The sequence below is a fragment of the Melopsittacus undulatus genome, chromosome 9 (genome assembly GCF_012275295.1).
Source record: "Melopsittacus undulatus isolate bMelUnd1 chromosome 9, bMelUnd1.mat.Z, whole genome shotgun sequence".
NCBI classification, from domain to species: Eukaryota; Metazoa; Chordata; class Aves; order Psittaciformes; family Psittaculidae; genus Melopsittacus; species Melopsittacus undulatus.
The window spans coordinates 29,201,387-29,218,018 of record NC_047535.1 but is presented as its reverse complement, the minus strand read 5'-3'; the positions used below and the strand labels follow the sequence as shown (position 1 = coordinate 29,218,018).

Sequence of the window (16,632 nt, the reverse complement as noted above, 5' to 3'; positions counted from 1 at the left end):
CTAAAGGCCCTCCAAGGGGGACAGCTGGAGTGTCACCACATGGTGGTTTCCACTGAGAGTGTTTGCTGGTGGCTGAATCTGAATAGATTTTGACCCATTTGGAGCCCAGCTTTTCAGCTATAGCCTGCACTGCCATGAATATTTTTAAGAACCCCCATTAATAATGTGCATTGATGAAATAGCTGCCAGATGTTACCAGATGTTGGGGTTTTCTGTTGAGGCTTTTTTCGGGTAATTTCAGTAAGCCAAGGAATGACTACACCTCTGGGAATCTGATTAAAGCAGGGATGATACAGGCCTGTCTTTTACAATGAAATAAAACAGAGAGCCTTTTCTGCTGCAGGCTCATTTTCCACAGATAGGTCGCTACTTTAATGTATTTGAAGGAATTAGCCATTCCTACTCAATACATCATATCAGTACTGGAATCTGCTTGTTTGCCTGAATACAATTTTTGGTGCAAGTAGGCGAGCCTTACTCCACATACACTGCTGCTGGATTTGTTTGGTGTTTTACTCCTTTCCTCAGAGGAGTTTCATGCTTGTCCATCATTCCTGCTTGTCACATAAAGGTTTTCCTAATTTATTGTTCTCTTTCGTCTCCAGCCACATCAACCGGAAGACGCAGTATGAAAACCCAGTTCTTGAAGCAAAGAGGAAGAAACAGCTTGAACAACAGCAACAGCCACCTGAAGGTTGGCACCACAGAGGGTGTGATGGTTGGGGTTTTCAGGAGGGAACGTGCCCTCCCTCCCTTGGCAGCACAGTGCCAATGTGTTTGTACTTCCCTCCATGGCCTTAAGCATTTAAAGGCAAAACAATGTGTGTAGGAAAGGTAACAAAAGCCCTTCACATAAGATGTGACAAAGGAGAAAATCTGAACTATTTAAACAGAGCAGCTTTCACCCCTGTTAAAGGGGAGACATTTTTGTTTTCTTGTCTTTTATTTCTGGAAAGTTTCTGGGCTTCCCAGAAGCAATTAAATACCACATTTTCCTCTCTCATCTGCTCCATCAAGTTACTCACTGTAGCTGGTATTGTTCCAGTCTGCATTGGGACTCATAGGCTATTGAAGGGATGAGGAGTGAGCATTTACATGTACACTAAAACCCATCTGCATGAGAGACTTCTTAACACAAGACATTTGGATGAGATCAAGCTGTAAATCTGAATTAATTTCATTATTTTAAAACACTTTTTTTTTGTCCCATTTTTATAATTTTATTTCATTTTATTTTATTGAAATGCAGCCCAACAGCAGTGAGGGGCTTGTGTCATTTTGGTTTGTTTTGGTACTTTCATAGCTTTCACACCAAGTTATTTAACAACAGTTTCTAAGGGGAAAATAATTTAGGCTTCAGTATTCTACTTGCAGCACCGTTTCACACAGCATTAGCTCTTAGATGCTGTGAATGTCATGGAGAATAGATTTCGTATGAAGTCAAGATGACTTAGAAGCAAATCATGTCCCAAGTTTGAGTGTGAGGTAGGGTGTCACAGCAAGATGAATCAGTTGACCTGGACATAGAGACTCCTTCAGAACTGGCTTTTAGGCATCCCATTCATTTTATTCCCTCTGTCCATGACTCTGTTTCCTCTCTTATCATGCTTCTCCTCTGCTTGAAGCCCACACTCCCAGTGTGTGTACGTGCAGGAGCTCATAGTGCTGTCATGAAACAAGTAACATTTCCCTCTCTGCCCTCTCTAGAATGGACAGAGGAGTGTCCATCTCTCCCAGCACCCGCTGCTCCAAACCATGTTTCAAACAACCAAGAGGCAGTTCGGGAAGCACCAGTGCAAGGTAACAACCTTGTTCAACCAATTTAAACCAATTGTAGAAGTGCAACAAGGTTTTCCTCCTTGGAATGAAATTCCCTCAGCCACCAGCAAAAGAAATATTTCTGTGACTGGTGTCACATGCCAGGGCAAATACTGCAGACCTACTTTGAAGTTGTACATGTGTACAAGTACTTTGGGCTAGTACAGCCTTATTTATTAGTGTCAGTGGTCTGAGTATAGCCAGCAGCTCACATATCAGTTTCTTGTCTTAAATAACTTATCTGACAGGATATGAATCACCCTGAATTTGAAGCATGAGCTGAAACATTGCAAGATTAGGTTGCCAGCAAGGGCAGATTTTCACTTGTACCTGTTGCAGTACAGGTGCTCTCTGGTTACATGTAGTTATAAGTTGGCTTCACCTTTGTCTACATCTAAATTGCACAGCAAGCAAATGCCATTGCCCTGGTAGGCAGGAACCAGCAGCTAGGAGAGGTAATAGAGCAGAAGCCTGGGTGGAGGGCATCATCCTGTCAGAGCTTGGAACAGCCATGGGGAGGTTGTCCCTTGGAGCTGGAAAATACTCCCATGTTCTGCAGGTCAGCCATGGTCTCCAAAGGTGAGCTCAGCAGGGATGCTGTGATCCTAGGCAGACACTGGTCTTCCTCACAAAGACATCTGTGAATGCCACCTCTGCCTTTGACACTGCCAGGCTGAAGCAAGGGCTGCCAAAGCATCTGTGCATTCCAGTGCAAAGGAGCTGTCATGCAGGGGTTGATGTTAGAAGCATCACCCTGCTCTCCACCCACTCCCAACTGACAGCCACTGAAATGGTGCAGCAGCATTGCAGGACAGCGTTAGCCTGTCCCAGCACCACTCTGAGTGATGTGTCCTGGTACCCACTGATGACTCCTGCTCTCTTTCTTTCCTTCCTTTCTCAGTGCTGCTCCCTTTTCTCTCACTCCCCATTTGCAGCAACCTTTTCCACCTTCCCTGTCCCCCTGCTCTATGTCCAGGGGTTTCCATCTCTCCCGCCAGTGGTACTGCTGGTGGGGATGTGGGCATGAGTACCCCTCCTTGTGCCCCTGCTCTCTGGGATTTTATAGATATACTCATTTGAAACATGATCCCTTCCCAAGTGCTGTAGGTGGGATGTAGCCTATGGTGCTGTTGCGCTTTTACTGCTGGGCAAGTTCACCCTGTGTTTGTAGGCAGACACCAGCAAACTGTGCTTGTTCCATTTGCCTTTTGAACCAGAAATCAGGACCAAGCCCTGCTGCACACTGCCTCTCAGGCGTGCTTGTTACTGAAGATGTTGGATTGTATTTTGATAGCCAGGGTCCTTTTGCAGCCTGGGGTCTGAGGAAAGATCTGCCCATGATGTATGTGCAGGATTGCCGTGTTCCTGTGCTCCCTTTCAAAGGCAGAAGACTGCAGGTCCTCACTCTGCCTTCTCATGAATAATCTTCAAAAATACTTCTTATTTCCTCAGTCAAAGGCTTATGAGTCTCAAATCCCCTCACTCCTTCAAGCTCTCCTGTCTGAACAGAGGCCCATGGCAATGCTGCCGAGGCTTTTGAGATACACACTGCTGATCCTGAAGCTGTCACCAGAGGGCTTAGTGGCACAGTCTTTTCCCCTCTAAGCATTAACAACAATTAAAAGTGCAAAGGTGTTTATAGTGTTGGCACTGTGAAGTACAGCAACCAGGATTACTTTTCTGAGCCTGTGCGGCATGCTTTGCAAGGATGCACTTTTGTCTTTGGAACACCTCGTTCCCCCTTAACTGTGCTCCCAGAGAACATTGACAGCCCTCCAGCACAGCTGCTCAGGTCCCAATCCACTCTTTGATCCGTACGTACTTCACAACATCAGTGTTTCATCCACAACAGGCAAGGAGCAGAAAGGAAAGAGGACAGACTTCAGTGCTGAAGAAGGACATCAACGTCCTTCCCTTTTTCATGGGAGCAGGTCACAGGGTGATAGTGCTGCTGGGGGTTATGCTAAAGGGTTACGGAGTGTCTTGCCAGAACTCAGAAGTTGCTTTTTGTGTAGTGGGCTGGGAGAAGGGTGAGTGGTGAAAAATGTAATGATATTCCTGTCTGCAGAAACTCTTGCTGCAGACTCCTGTAGGAGGCATTTGTGCTCTGCCCTTTCCCATCCTTCCTGGGATGGATACAACCACTCCAGGACAGAGATAAGACACATATCTAAGCCAGCGTTGCCAGCTTTAACATATTCCATCCTTTAAAGGATGTTTTCTCCTTTGTAGCCTTGTGACTTTGGTCTGCACAGCCACAGCTAACAAAGTGCCAGTTACTGAGGGGCTTTTGCTCACTTCATTTACTATGTGATTGGATCCAAGGAGATGGGTGGAGTTTGATGAGATGAGAGGATGCTGAAGTGCAGTCCCATCCCAACACACCGCTGTGTTTGTCCATGTACTTGTTAGAACAGGGAGGGGCAGAGGAAAACCAGATCAAACACTGTTATGTGCCTGTTTATAGATTTTTCCAAACTTCCTACACAGGAAAACCTTTTTTTACACGGAACCCCTCCGAGCTGAAAGGGAAGTTCATCCACACCAAGCTAAGGAAAAGCAGCAGGGGTTTTGGCTTCACCGTCGTTGGAGGGGATGAGCCAGATGAATTTCTCCAAATCAAAAGTTTGGTGCTTGATGGCCCCGCAGCGCTGGATGGCAAAATGGAAACAGGTACCGGTGCTTTAAATCAAAATTGCCACCACTGCTTTGCTTTATGTTCTTGTGGCTGGTTTTATGTGCAGTTCATAAGTGACTGTGGTCCTTGTCCTCTTTTGGGGGAAAGGATCCAGCTGTCCCATCTGCAAGCAGGGAAGTGAGATACCTTGAGGGACATGTTCAGAATCTTACAGCAAGGCACTTCATGTGCTGGAATTTCACCTCAGGTGTCAAAGTATCCATCTGGAGCTCTCCCAGCTCCTGCTCTCCCCATGTTGAGCTGCAGAGAGGAGCCATCAGTTGTGGGGTCCCACATCAGGCTGCAGGTTACTGCTCCCCACTGTGGTGATGGCTGCATTGAACATGCCTGTGTTGCAGCCACAGTGTTAAAAAGTAAATCATAACCTAATCAATGCCTAGATCTCAGGCTGAAGTATGTCTGAGACATGACACTATATTTGAGCAGTTGGTATTTGAGAGCCGTCTGTTATAGCTCTCACGTGTCTCTGTTTTGTTTCTAACATGTCAGTGTAGCACAGTGTATAACAGTGAGAGCCGGACTTTGAAGTGGTTGTTAAATGGGCCATATACCATCATTTCAATGTATTAATTTTTTGCATGAGCCAATTCCAATTTCACTTTCATAAACATTTATGTACATAAAGGCTTTATGCAGTGAATCCATCATGTACAGAGAATTCTTGCTTGCCCAAGTATCACCACTCCCTTTCCTTGCAAAGATACTTAAATGGTGCTATTTGCCTATGGGTATTGTGGATCAGCTCATGGGCTCTAGTCCTACATTCCGAGGGTGCACAAAACGTATGTGTTTGGTATATGTCTGTGTCCTCTGCAGGGGACGTCATAGTCAGCGTGAACGATACTTGTGTGCTGGGGCACACTCATGCTCAAGTGGTGAAAATCTTCCAGTCCATCCCCATCGGTGCCAGCGTGGACCTTGAACTGTGCCGAGGATACCCCCTGCCCTTCGATCCCGATGATCCCAACACAAGCCTGGTTACGTCCGTGGCAATTTTGGACAAAGAGCCGATCATTGTGAACGGGCAGGAGAATTATGACTCCCCAGCAAGCCACAGTAGTAAAACAGGGAAAGTAAATGGCACAAAGGAAGCGAGACCCAGCAGCCCAGCTGAGGTCTCCTCCAATGGACCCCATGGTTACCCCAACGACACGGTCTCTTTGGCGTCTTCCATAGCAACACAACCTGAACTCATAACTGTGCATATAGTGAAAGGGCCTATGGGCTTTGGGTTTACTATAGCAGACAGTCCGGGGGGGGGGTGGCCAAAGAGTGAAACAAATCGTGGACAGCCCAAGGTGCCGCGGCCTAAAGGAGGGTGACCTTATAGTCGAAGTCAACAAGAAGAATGTGCAGAGCCTCACTCACAACCAGGTGGTGGATATGCTGATTGAATGTCCTAAGGGAAGCGAAGTCACATTGTTGGTGCAGCGAGGAGGTAAGTCTTCAGAACTGCTTTGTAATAGTTCTTCTTGACATTTAAAAAAGAAATGCATGCCATGGAAGACCTAATCTCCTAAGCATCTCTGTAGAAATGGTTTGTGTCCTGAGATGTAGGAACTGCCCCAAGCTGGCAGTTATCAGGTCACATAGATAGTTACAATTATTGTTTGATGCTGCACTGGGGGAATGTGCATGGTAATGTACATTGGCTCATTCTGCATTCTGGTAATGCATGAATGTTACCAGAATGCACGTACATTTGTGCATTCTGGTAATGCACAAAAGTATGGTATGGTTACACATATGGTTACACCTTTACATACATAGCAAACCCTGATCTCATGTTCATAAAAAATTATTTTAAATAGGACATGGACATTTCTAGAGCTGTTTTGGAGATGGAAAAGGCCAGTAATACATTCTGTACTTTGCAGTGTTCAAAATCAGCTATCCAGTGACTCTTCACTGTGTAAGGGTTACACCTGGGGTACAGCTGGGAGTGGAGGAGAGAATTCAAACTTCTGTAAGTTGTAAGCAAATTAAATGCTACTTCTGGACATGCTTATTTGCGGTGCATTGGGGAGCTGAGCTCATTTTTGGTTGTATTGCTGAAAGGCAACCAGCAGGTACAAAAACCATACTCCAAGCAGTATGTCTACAGCCCACATGGGAGCATGGATGGTGGGTAACCTGTCAGTGAGGTCAGTCCTTCCACAGGAGCTCTTTCCCTGCACATAGTGAGTGTACAGTGATCTGCAGTAACACACACCACCTCACTTAGTACACTTAGTCTGTGGGCTAAAATTACTGGAAGAGTTAGTATCAAGCTCGCAGGGAAGGTCCAGGTCAGATGTTGAGTACAAAGCCCAAGAGCAGAGGGGTCAGCCCTTCATCTCTCGGCTCTGGCACTGGCAGCAGGAATCTGAGTGGCAAAGCCCCAGCAGTGATTTTGATGGTACAGGCAGTGATTTTTATGTGCACATTGGTGCTCAGCACCTTGCAGGGACCAGGAAGGAGGCAGACGAGCTGACAAGTAGGTGCTGAACACAGCCCCCAGCCAGCCCTGGGAGGAGTGTTTGATGTAAAAAGTACTTCTCTGGTGCCTTTTCTAAAGTATTTTGAGAGTAGTAAGTTAGCAACAAAAGCCAGTCTACTTTAATGGGGGACGAGTTGCTTCCTGAATTTACAAGTTGTTGTTTTTAAAGACCTATTTTAAGGAATTGAGGACATTGATTCTGCAATTAGCAGCTCTGAAGAAAGCACTGCCTTTGTTTTACTTCTTCCTTTCCAAGTGCTTACTGTGTTTTTGTAATTTGGTAGTAAATGAAAAAGTAGAGAACAGAATATATTAAGAGTTTTCCAATTTTCAAAGTGTGAGTTTCTGAAAGACTTTCAATACTGGAGAGGTTTAAAAAGTGCACAGCGTTCTCATGATTAATATATGTATTATGGAGAAAATATGGTTGGAAGAAAAATAGCAGCTATTATTAATCCTCCTGGAGAGCACATATATATCTGGTAGCACCATACATTAATTATTTGAATTGTGGCTGACATTTAATAATCCTCCTTATGCCTTGAAGGCGTAATGAAAAGATTTGATGGGGAAATAAAAGCATAGTTTTAATAAGATAGTAAATAGCTCCCTGGTTATCTTGCTGAATCTCTCTCTCTTTTTTTCTTTTTTATTAAATTTAATCAAGATACCACATGTTGAGCATTTGCTATCACCTTCCTGGTGATAGATATCGTATCAGTCTCCGTAAACTGCCTCCCTCCCTCCTTCAAGGTCTTGCAATTTCTGTCTCAGCACAGAGCACTTGCAGTTCCAAATTTCACACTCTCGTGGTGCAGGATGCAGGAACTGTGGTGGCCCTGGATCCACACTTAATCATTGAAACATGTTTTTCTTCACACCTGGAAGTAAGCTGGGCCAAAAGGTTGTGGCACAGAAGCCACAGGGTGCACACAGCAGTTGCCCCACAGCCAAGAGCAGTCAGGTTTGTTTAAAACTTTGGAGATGGAGGTGGCTACAATGCACTCAGCACTTAGTGCTGCTGTAGTCAGCTCCGTTCTCCTGTTACTTTACCTTGTGTAACTCCTGCCAAGTCTCCTGTCAGAAATACCATCCCCAGACAAGGTGCTGCTTTTATTTTGGTCCGATTACAGAAATGCATTTAGCTACTTCAGGGCTCTTGAAACAGCTCTTCTTTAGCTTCCCTGTCAGTTGTCCTTTCCTCCTCCTCCCTCTGGTGTCCAGTGAAGAAAATGCTCAGATGCTGTCAAGCATCCTCGCATTAGGCTAATATTTGCATTCAGTCAGGCTTTGCATGAAGCATCCCTGCAACACTAAGGCTGGTGTTCAGAGCTGTCGAAAGGATTTGTCAGAAGTGATTACTAATCAGGCAGAAAACATATCAGAAAGAGATGTGTAATATAGGGGAAAAGCTCTGCCTGCTTCAAGCTGCTGGTGCACTCCCAACAACAGGGTTTAATTGTTAAAAGCAAACCCACAGTCGCTGAGAGCAGCCAGTAAAATATTTACTCTACAGTGGATTTAGCTGAAGTGCTGGCTTATGGGAGCAGGCAAATCCTGCCTTTGCCTTTGAGTGAGGAGCAGAAGGATGATTTCAGGGAGGATGAAGCTGAAGTGCCCCCTCTGTGTGCTCAGCTGCTCACACATCATATGAAAGCCATCTGCAGGACTTATACAAGATTGGGGCAGGGGGATAAATACATTAACAGAAGGACAGGGTCTGGTCACTGAGATTTTGTGTTCCAGAGGCTCCATAGAAAACCTGTCTTACCTGTGTTCTAATACTTTTTTTTTTTCTTCCTCTTGTAGGGCTTAATTCTATTACTGCTGTTGTTTTCCTGTTTCACCTATACTTAATGCTGGATAAAACTCTGAGCGTTGTATCATGGCTTAGACTTCAACACTTGAGGGGTTCAGAAAGGATGAACTCTGAGCAGAGGCAGGGTGCAGAGGAGCTAATAGGGTTGCATGCATGAGCAGATCTTTAATTAGCAAAATGAAGAGGCAGAGGAGACAAAATCACTGTCTCTAATGTTAGGTAGGAGAGGCAGAAGATACTATCCTCAGAGTTGGCTGAAGAAAAACTGGGTTGTTCAATTGTGAGTAATTTAAACTGGACGTAAGAAGAAAATGCCAACACATTAGGGTCTCTAAGTTAAACTGCAGGGGGCAAAGGGACTTTCTGTCTGAAGGTGAATCTTAGCATGTTTGGCAGCAATATACCATGGTGCTTGCAACTGCAGAGGAGATGCTTCATAACCCAGAAGGATCATTCAAACGGTGTTTTACTGGAAAGTAAACCAGTGCTAGTAGTTGCAAAATGCAGAATGAAGCATATGTTGTTGTTGCTGCACTACACAATGTGATTACACGTTTCAGTTATTTTAAAGAATTACTATTAATAAGGCCACGAAAGGCATGCCTTTATTTTGATTATTTGTAGCTGAAAAGGTTATTTTAACCTTGTACCTACCAAGTACATAAAGTACTTAATAAAAAAACCCAAAGCTACAAAAGAAGGTAATAATATTTGCCACTTGAAATCCATTTGTCACTGAGGTCTTGTCTACACACAATAATCGACTGAAATAAGCAATCCTCAGATACCTCTTCATTCTGCACAGATCCTATTTGTAATAAAAGCAACAGTATGTCAGAATAATTTCCCTGCTTCCCACGGGACTTTTATTCTGGGAACTGGGTTTATGCTGGGACAGGGGCTGTTTCAGAACAAGTTATTCTGCAAAACTACTGTGCTGTATGTTTTGGAGTCAACAATGTGAGATCTCACATTTGTTTCAGTGAGAACGTTTATGTGTCTTATTGATGTATATTGTGAATTACCTCAGATTAAAAGGATTATTTTTTTCCTTTTTTATCTCTTTTTTTTGCGTTTAGATCAGTCTTCAGGTCATCCAGAAACACTGTGATAACATTTGTGTTCAGTTCCAGGAATTAAGCTGAACAGTTTTCATGCAGGTTTGAATGGACAGTTTCCCTTCAGAGCTTTCACAGTTAGCATCTTTATTCAGTAGAAGGTTGAAAATATCATAAACCTCGAGTCTGATCTACGTAATCCCCTTGAAGATGTGTTCCCACTTTGCTCCAGATCAAAGTAAAAGCATGCAGGTGAAACGTCACTCATGTGTCATATGCAAATCAGTGGAGTTTCTAACAGCTTCCCTAGTGCCAAATTCACATTAAACTGGTGAATGGAAATCCATCTTTTGAAAAATATATGCTAGAGTTTCAAAACTAAATGTATTTTATGGGAAGAAGAACCAAGGCCACATCTACCTGTCTAAATGCCCATCAGTGGGCACCTGTGTCTTACCCCTATGTAAAGGTAAAGTCCCTAATAAATTCCCTGCTCATGGTTCAGTTGAGCAGAAGGTGTTTGCAGGGAGCAGTAAGGTGGAAGTAGGGAGAACTCTGTGCCAATTGTCCTGCTCATTTGGTCCTTGACTCAGTGGTCTTAAGAAGGTCTTTCTGATATATATGAGAAAGGTTTGCAGCATTGGAACAAAATTACAAAGCTCTAAAGCAATAAACCTATCAAGTCTCCTTAGCTAGATGGTCCTTCCTTTACTGTTCTGGTGATGCTTTTGATATGGAGCCTCCGACACTTCCCATAGAGAGTAGTTAACTCCTCGTGCTGAAAGTGTATGCTAGAGTCAACTACCCTGGACTACAAAGCTCTTTCTGTAGCCTAAAATGAGAGGACATCATTCTCTCTCTGTTTCTTGTGTCCATGCCATTGAAACATCACATAGCAATATAAAGTTTTCTGTCCTTTTCTTTAGGCTGCTTGCTGCAGCTTCAGACTCCCCCCAGCCATGGCAGAGAGAGCTACAAGATCTTTTAGACACAGTGGGAAAATTTTACGAACAGTATATCATAACAATTTATAATTGCAAGCAGTGTAATATATAGCATTGTATATATAATATATAGTATAATTGATATCAGATTGCTTTTTGTGATACAAAGTATAAAAATACAGTGCTCAGGCATAAATGAGCAATAGTGTTGAGCATTAAGTATCTGAGCTGAGTGAACTCTCTTACTGCTGCAGGTTTCAGAGAACGTCACCTCACCTTTCTGCCCCACCACAAACATCTATTAGTCTGAATTTTATAAGTAAAAATACTGTATTTCTACTTGTTTATCGAGATACTCTTCCCCTATGGAATTGAAGTTTTCTGTTCCTTACCAGAAGTGGTGGAAATGGATCATTTAGTAGTAAGAGCCATGAAGAAAAAAAAAGAAGACAGTATCTCACAGTTTGGGAATTAGAGCTGCTTTTCAGTTGCTATCCCTAATGATGTAAACCCATGGTAATTAGAGCTGCACTCAGCTATTCAGTGCAGACTTGAACTCTTTTGAGCAAGCCACTCTCTTCTGTTTGCCCTTTAGGCTTGCAGTGAAGAGTGAGTTGAAAGTCATGCCACTTAAGCATCTAGCTGCCAGAAGATTTTGAACTGTCTCAGCAGCTGCTGAATTAGAGAAAAAGTGAGTCCAAACTACATTTAGGACAAAAATCACAACCTGGGAATCATCTGACCGTTACCACAGAGCGTGTTTGCCTTTGCCAAAACTGGAAAGAGAAGAAAAGTTCATGATTTCCAGCAGTGTTTTCAGTTCAAAGGGAGGAGAGCATTAGACTGAGGTCTTTGTCCCATGTTTGGATCCGTAGGAAACCCTGAACCTCCTCCTGCTAAGCACAGAGCTGCTGGTACCAATCATCGTGCCATCTTTATGGCTGCTTTTCTTACTCTACTCCACAGCCTGCCACATTGTGGCAGCTTCTTCACTCATCCGGGGAAAGAGCTAATTGCTTTCTGCCATCTGATGCTCTCAACTGACCTCTACATTATTTGAAAATCCCATTTTAAGTCACTTATTTTTTCCTTGCCTTACCGTCTATCAACTACTACCAGCTACCAAAGCTCCCTTCTACTCAGGTACCTCCCATCAAACTTGTTTATTGGATCTCTCAGCAATTTGTCAGTATAGGTTATTTTGAGCTGTACACTGAAAAATACCTGGTATTATGGTACAAATAATACCATCCAGAAATAACAGCTGGGGGGATATTTTGATAGCCCGTAGGCACCCCTCACTAGTTAATACATTAAACAGAGTCATAGGTATGCTCAAAGAAATATATGTTCATTTCTAATGCCAAGATTTATTTTTCAAGTTCATTACTTTGTGTTCCAGGGTTATTACTTTGTCATTCCAGAGTTACGGATTTCCTGATTAAATTTGGAATCTTATTCAGCATTTAAAAATCTGTTTCCTATTGCTTACTCTTGATTATTTTTGTTACCATTTCCTTCAGAGAGATTTGCCTGGGAAGAAGGGAATCGGATCAGTAAAGTTTGTAAGTTGGCCTACAAACTGCATTAGAAATTAAAGGCTTTCAAAAGGTTTTGCAATGTTGCTTTTCCATTTTCTGAAAATAGACAATCCTAACATAAATACAGTGCTAAAACTTAGGACTTATGTGCAGGGAAGGAACAGGTCTAGGGGAAAACCTTTAGCTGGGAGTAGCTGCATCTTTTTTTCCACCAAGTCACTGTTATTCTCTCTGTTAAGTGGAATTATATTCTAACAAGGCAAAAAAAAAAAGCTGATGAGACTTTAAAGCAGGTTTGATGTCTTATTTGCTATTCTCCTACAGCCTTATTCTGATTAGGGACTAGTATATCAAGGAGCAGATACAAAACCCAGTTGAAGTCAGGAAAAGATGAAATAAAGGAAATGTTACACATTTTGGTATTTTTAATAAGAACTTTGAAGTTCACACCCTGTATTAGAATTGCTTATGTGCATGTGTTTCAGTCTACTGTGCAAGTTAATTTTCCTTTAAATAGCTTCAGGGTGTTAGATACACCTTTTTGGGACAACACTGTGTATTGTTATGCAGCACCATACACTGGTAATTGGTTCTGTAAAGCAAGCTAGCAGGAACTTGTTTTCTCTTTGTGATAAAAATAAGCCAAACTTAACATTTAAAATCAGGTCGTCTTATAAATAATGTAATATTTGGGGATTACACAGTGTTTTTCTCCTTCAAGTGCTTTACAGGTGTTAATCTTAGTGACATTAGCTGTTGTTGATCTGAATTTGCAACGTTTTGGGATAACTACTTACCAAGATACAAAGGGAGAAATTTTGGTTCTGCTGAAGTCCATGGCAAGGCTTCCATTAGACTCCAGGAGGCAGCAGGGTTTCATCAAGGTTTTGGATGCTTACAAATGCCTGCAGCCTTGGAGGGTAATTGCAGGTAGCTTGCTCAGACACCAAATAGTTTGATGTGCATTACTAATGTTCATACAAATAGTGAATTTGCAGCAGCTAATGAATTAGCATTACCAGGTTGTGCTGGAGCTTCACAATGCAATGCATCCAGTTGAAACAGTAAGCAGCAAATTCAGATATCAGCCTCACAAAGCCCAAGTGCTTAAAAATCCTACCTTAAGCTCCCCAAATTCCAGATACAAAAATACCACATCAGAGTTCTTTCTGTCTTTTTATTTCAAGCCTCTAGTATTCATATCTAATTGCCTTTTCTAAACCATGGGAAACTAAGAAACTCTAAACAAAGCACATTATCATATGAGCACCTGATTCCAAAACCAATAGCTTTGTAATATTGTAATGCTGATAATAAAGGAGAATGGGCATCGCTGGTACAGGGACATTTTAATTGCCTGCAGAATTTCCAGCTCTTGCTGATGTGATACATGCGAAGTGCTAACACTAATCTGTTAGTCATTTGAGGCACAAGTGTTTTCTTCTCAGCTACCTTTCATTAACTCTATTTGCACTGATTCTTTTCTAAAAATGAGTAAGCAAATGAAGAGATGTCCATGAAAACTGCTTTTGGGGTCAGCATTAATTCTACATCAGTCACCCTGCATTTTTGTGGCAGCATGGCCTATCTATGCTGTAACTTTTGTCCCCCAGGTATACGTCATCTGAGCTCCAGAGTCTCTCAGAAGGGTAGCACAGGAGAGAACAGTTGTCGATTTACAGTCTGGCATTTTGTTACACATTTTGCATTCATTTCAAGGGCTGAGATAATTTCCTAAAGTTGTGAGATATTTCACGATACATACTTTCAGGCCAGGAGGAAATCTGTACTGTAATTATTAAGGAGGTAAAGAATTAACATATCTGGAATACCAAAGTGATGTCTGTTCTGCATTATCTCACATGCTGACAGCACAATAGGGGTGCTGTGCACGTTGCGCATGGCTGCCTTTCTGTGACAGGGAATCTAGATCTGCTTGAAAATCAGCAAGAAAAACTAAAGCATTTGCTGAATGGTGGAAGAAAAAAAATGGCTGAAATCTTCCCATCAGGATGTTTTATTGCATGAACCGCTTTATCTCACAGAAAGCAGTAGGCTCTTAGAGGAGCACAAAACAGGAGGTTGCTTAGCAAATGAAAGATGAGAGCTCTGAAATTCTTCCCAAAGGCTTTGTTTTTTCCTCCCTAGCTTGATGTTTCAAAAGTTGGCCCTTTTTTTACCCCCTTATGTTTTGATATTAAACGTGAAGTGGTATAAGTGGAGCAAGTCGAACCCACACAGTCTTGTTTTATATGAAATGTGATGTGATGTAACACAAGGTGGCACAGCAGAACCTAATACTATGCATTAGATAAGGCAGATTTAGCTAGAGATGTGCCTTCCACATCTTCATCGGGATTTGCACAGCAGGAAATGGAGCAGACTTAGAGCTGTGAAAGGAGGGTTTTATTCCACCCAGGTTTTTCTACTACCATTACATACTGCCTGTGTGGCATTTTGGTGTGCATGTACTTGTAAATAGTGAGTTTTTATCAGCCACGTTGCAGGTAGGTACAGTGTCTGTTGCTCTGATTTGGCATTATAATAACTAGTCATAACAGAATTAATGAGGTATCAGGAACCCAAGAAAGGTCTTTGTTTATCACCATAATTAAATGCATTTGGGGAGTCATTAAAAGCTATAGCAGTTGGGCTAAACTAAGGAAGAAGGATGGCTTTGTAATGGACTAGTCAATGGCTTTGTTCTAAGAGAGGTTGTTTTTAAATATCCATCCTCATGTCTTTAAGTTTCTCTGCTCTGAATTTAATTTTTTTTCCTCATTCTGCAGTGGGATTTTAATTCATTTTCATATTTCTTTGTTCTTGTTCAAATAGACTTATTTTTGTGATAGTGTTAGCAAGTAGGACTATACCAACTTTAAGACCCTGTTAAAGCTGTGTCTTTTGTGCCAGAAGACCTGCAATGTACCATGAATTGGATGTAAGGAGTTGGCAGTGCTTGTAGACTGGGCAGATTTGGTAGAGTAGGCTGAGTTCCTGGGAGATGACACAAGTGGCTGAGGATGCTGGGACTTGGGGGCATGTGAAGGTAATGCTGGTAGGGATGTGGCAGGTGAATATGAGTCCTCAGGGATTTTGACTCCACCCTTATCCTTAAGGGTTAGTTTCTGAGATGTGCAGTTAAATACTTGAAAGTATGTAGAGTTACTGATTTGTTTTAATAGATAACGGTATTTTAAATTTAATAATTTGATGTTTTGTGAAAACATCTGCAAAACCCCTGTCCTCTAGTAAAGATTTTCTGTCTTGGTGTGCCATGTGTGCATATGCACCCTTCAGGTCTGAATCCCTCTAAGCATTCCATAAATATATTACCTTATTATTAGGAGATGTTTTTTGTTAATAGCATCATCAAACTGTTCCCAGGAGGGCTTTATTTGCACATGTCCTCTGTGCAGTCTTCTCTCCAAATATGAAATACTGCCATAAGCCACACAGGTTTGAGCATATGGATTTACACCTTGTAACAGTGCTGTGGTAGGTCTGAAGACAAGCACCCTTGCCAAGCAGGATAAATAATGATGTGACAATAGCAAAATAAGTTTTTTCCTCTACCAGTGGCACGAGGTTGGCCTTGAGATGTTGCTGCCCTATGGTACCCACATGGCCATGCTATTGGACAGCTGCATGAGGAGAGGTGGGTTGGGACTGGACATACTCAAATTTGCAGCATCCTGAAAGATTGTGGGAGGTGCCCTAGAAGTAAAGCTGGCAAGTCATGGATTTAGTGGGCTTGTGGAAATACTTTCATGCATATCCACACATACATGCTGATGAATGTGAAGAAAATACATGTAATATATGTGTACACACATACATATATCTATGGAAAAAGAACATGTAATTTCTAATTACTTTCCAGTTCTGGTGTTTACCTTCCCAAATTCGTGAAGTTTCAGAAGCTTGATGTCTGTGTACATATTTGTTTAAATATTAACAGAAATTTTTCATCGAAGCGTATGACTCCAGCAGTTCAAGCTGTAGGAAATATTCTTCTTTTAATGAGATTCAAAATAAAAATATAAGGACTGTTGACATGATTTCAACTACAAGTTAGATGGGTAATTGTCACACTAATTCTCAATCTCTTTATTATCATACTGTTTTGGCATTGCCATATGTATCTTACTACATAGTTAAATTTATATTTTTTGTAGTAATTAAATAGCATTTTATTAGCCTATATCTCCTTTATCACTTCTAAAATCAATTCTCATTTGAGATGCTGAAAATAGACTGAGGCTGCAATTACTG

The 16,632-nt window shown here is 42.1% G+C and overlaps 1 protein-coding gene across 1 annotated transcript in view; it reads left to right on the top strand.

Moving 5' to 3' along the window:
* The window catches only part of MAGI1 (membrane associated guanylate kinase, WW and PDZ domain containing 1), a 339,145-nt gene that overhangs the window by 278,575 nt on the left and 43,938 nt on the right, over positions 1-16,632 (top strand). Inside the window, 5 exon segments of the mRNA XM_031049169.2 lie at positions 606-694; positions 1,708-1,800; positions 4,309-4,491; positions 5,333-5,769; positions 5,771-5,954. Coding sequence (XP_030905029.1) covers positions 606-694; positions 1,708-1,800; positions 4,309-4,491; positions 5,333-5,769; positions 5,771-5,954 — 986 coding nt within the window.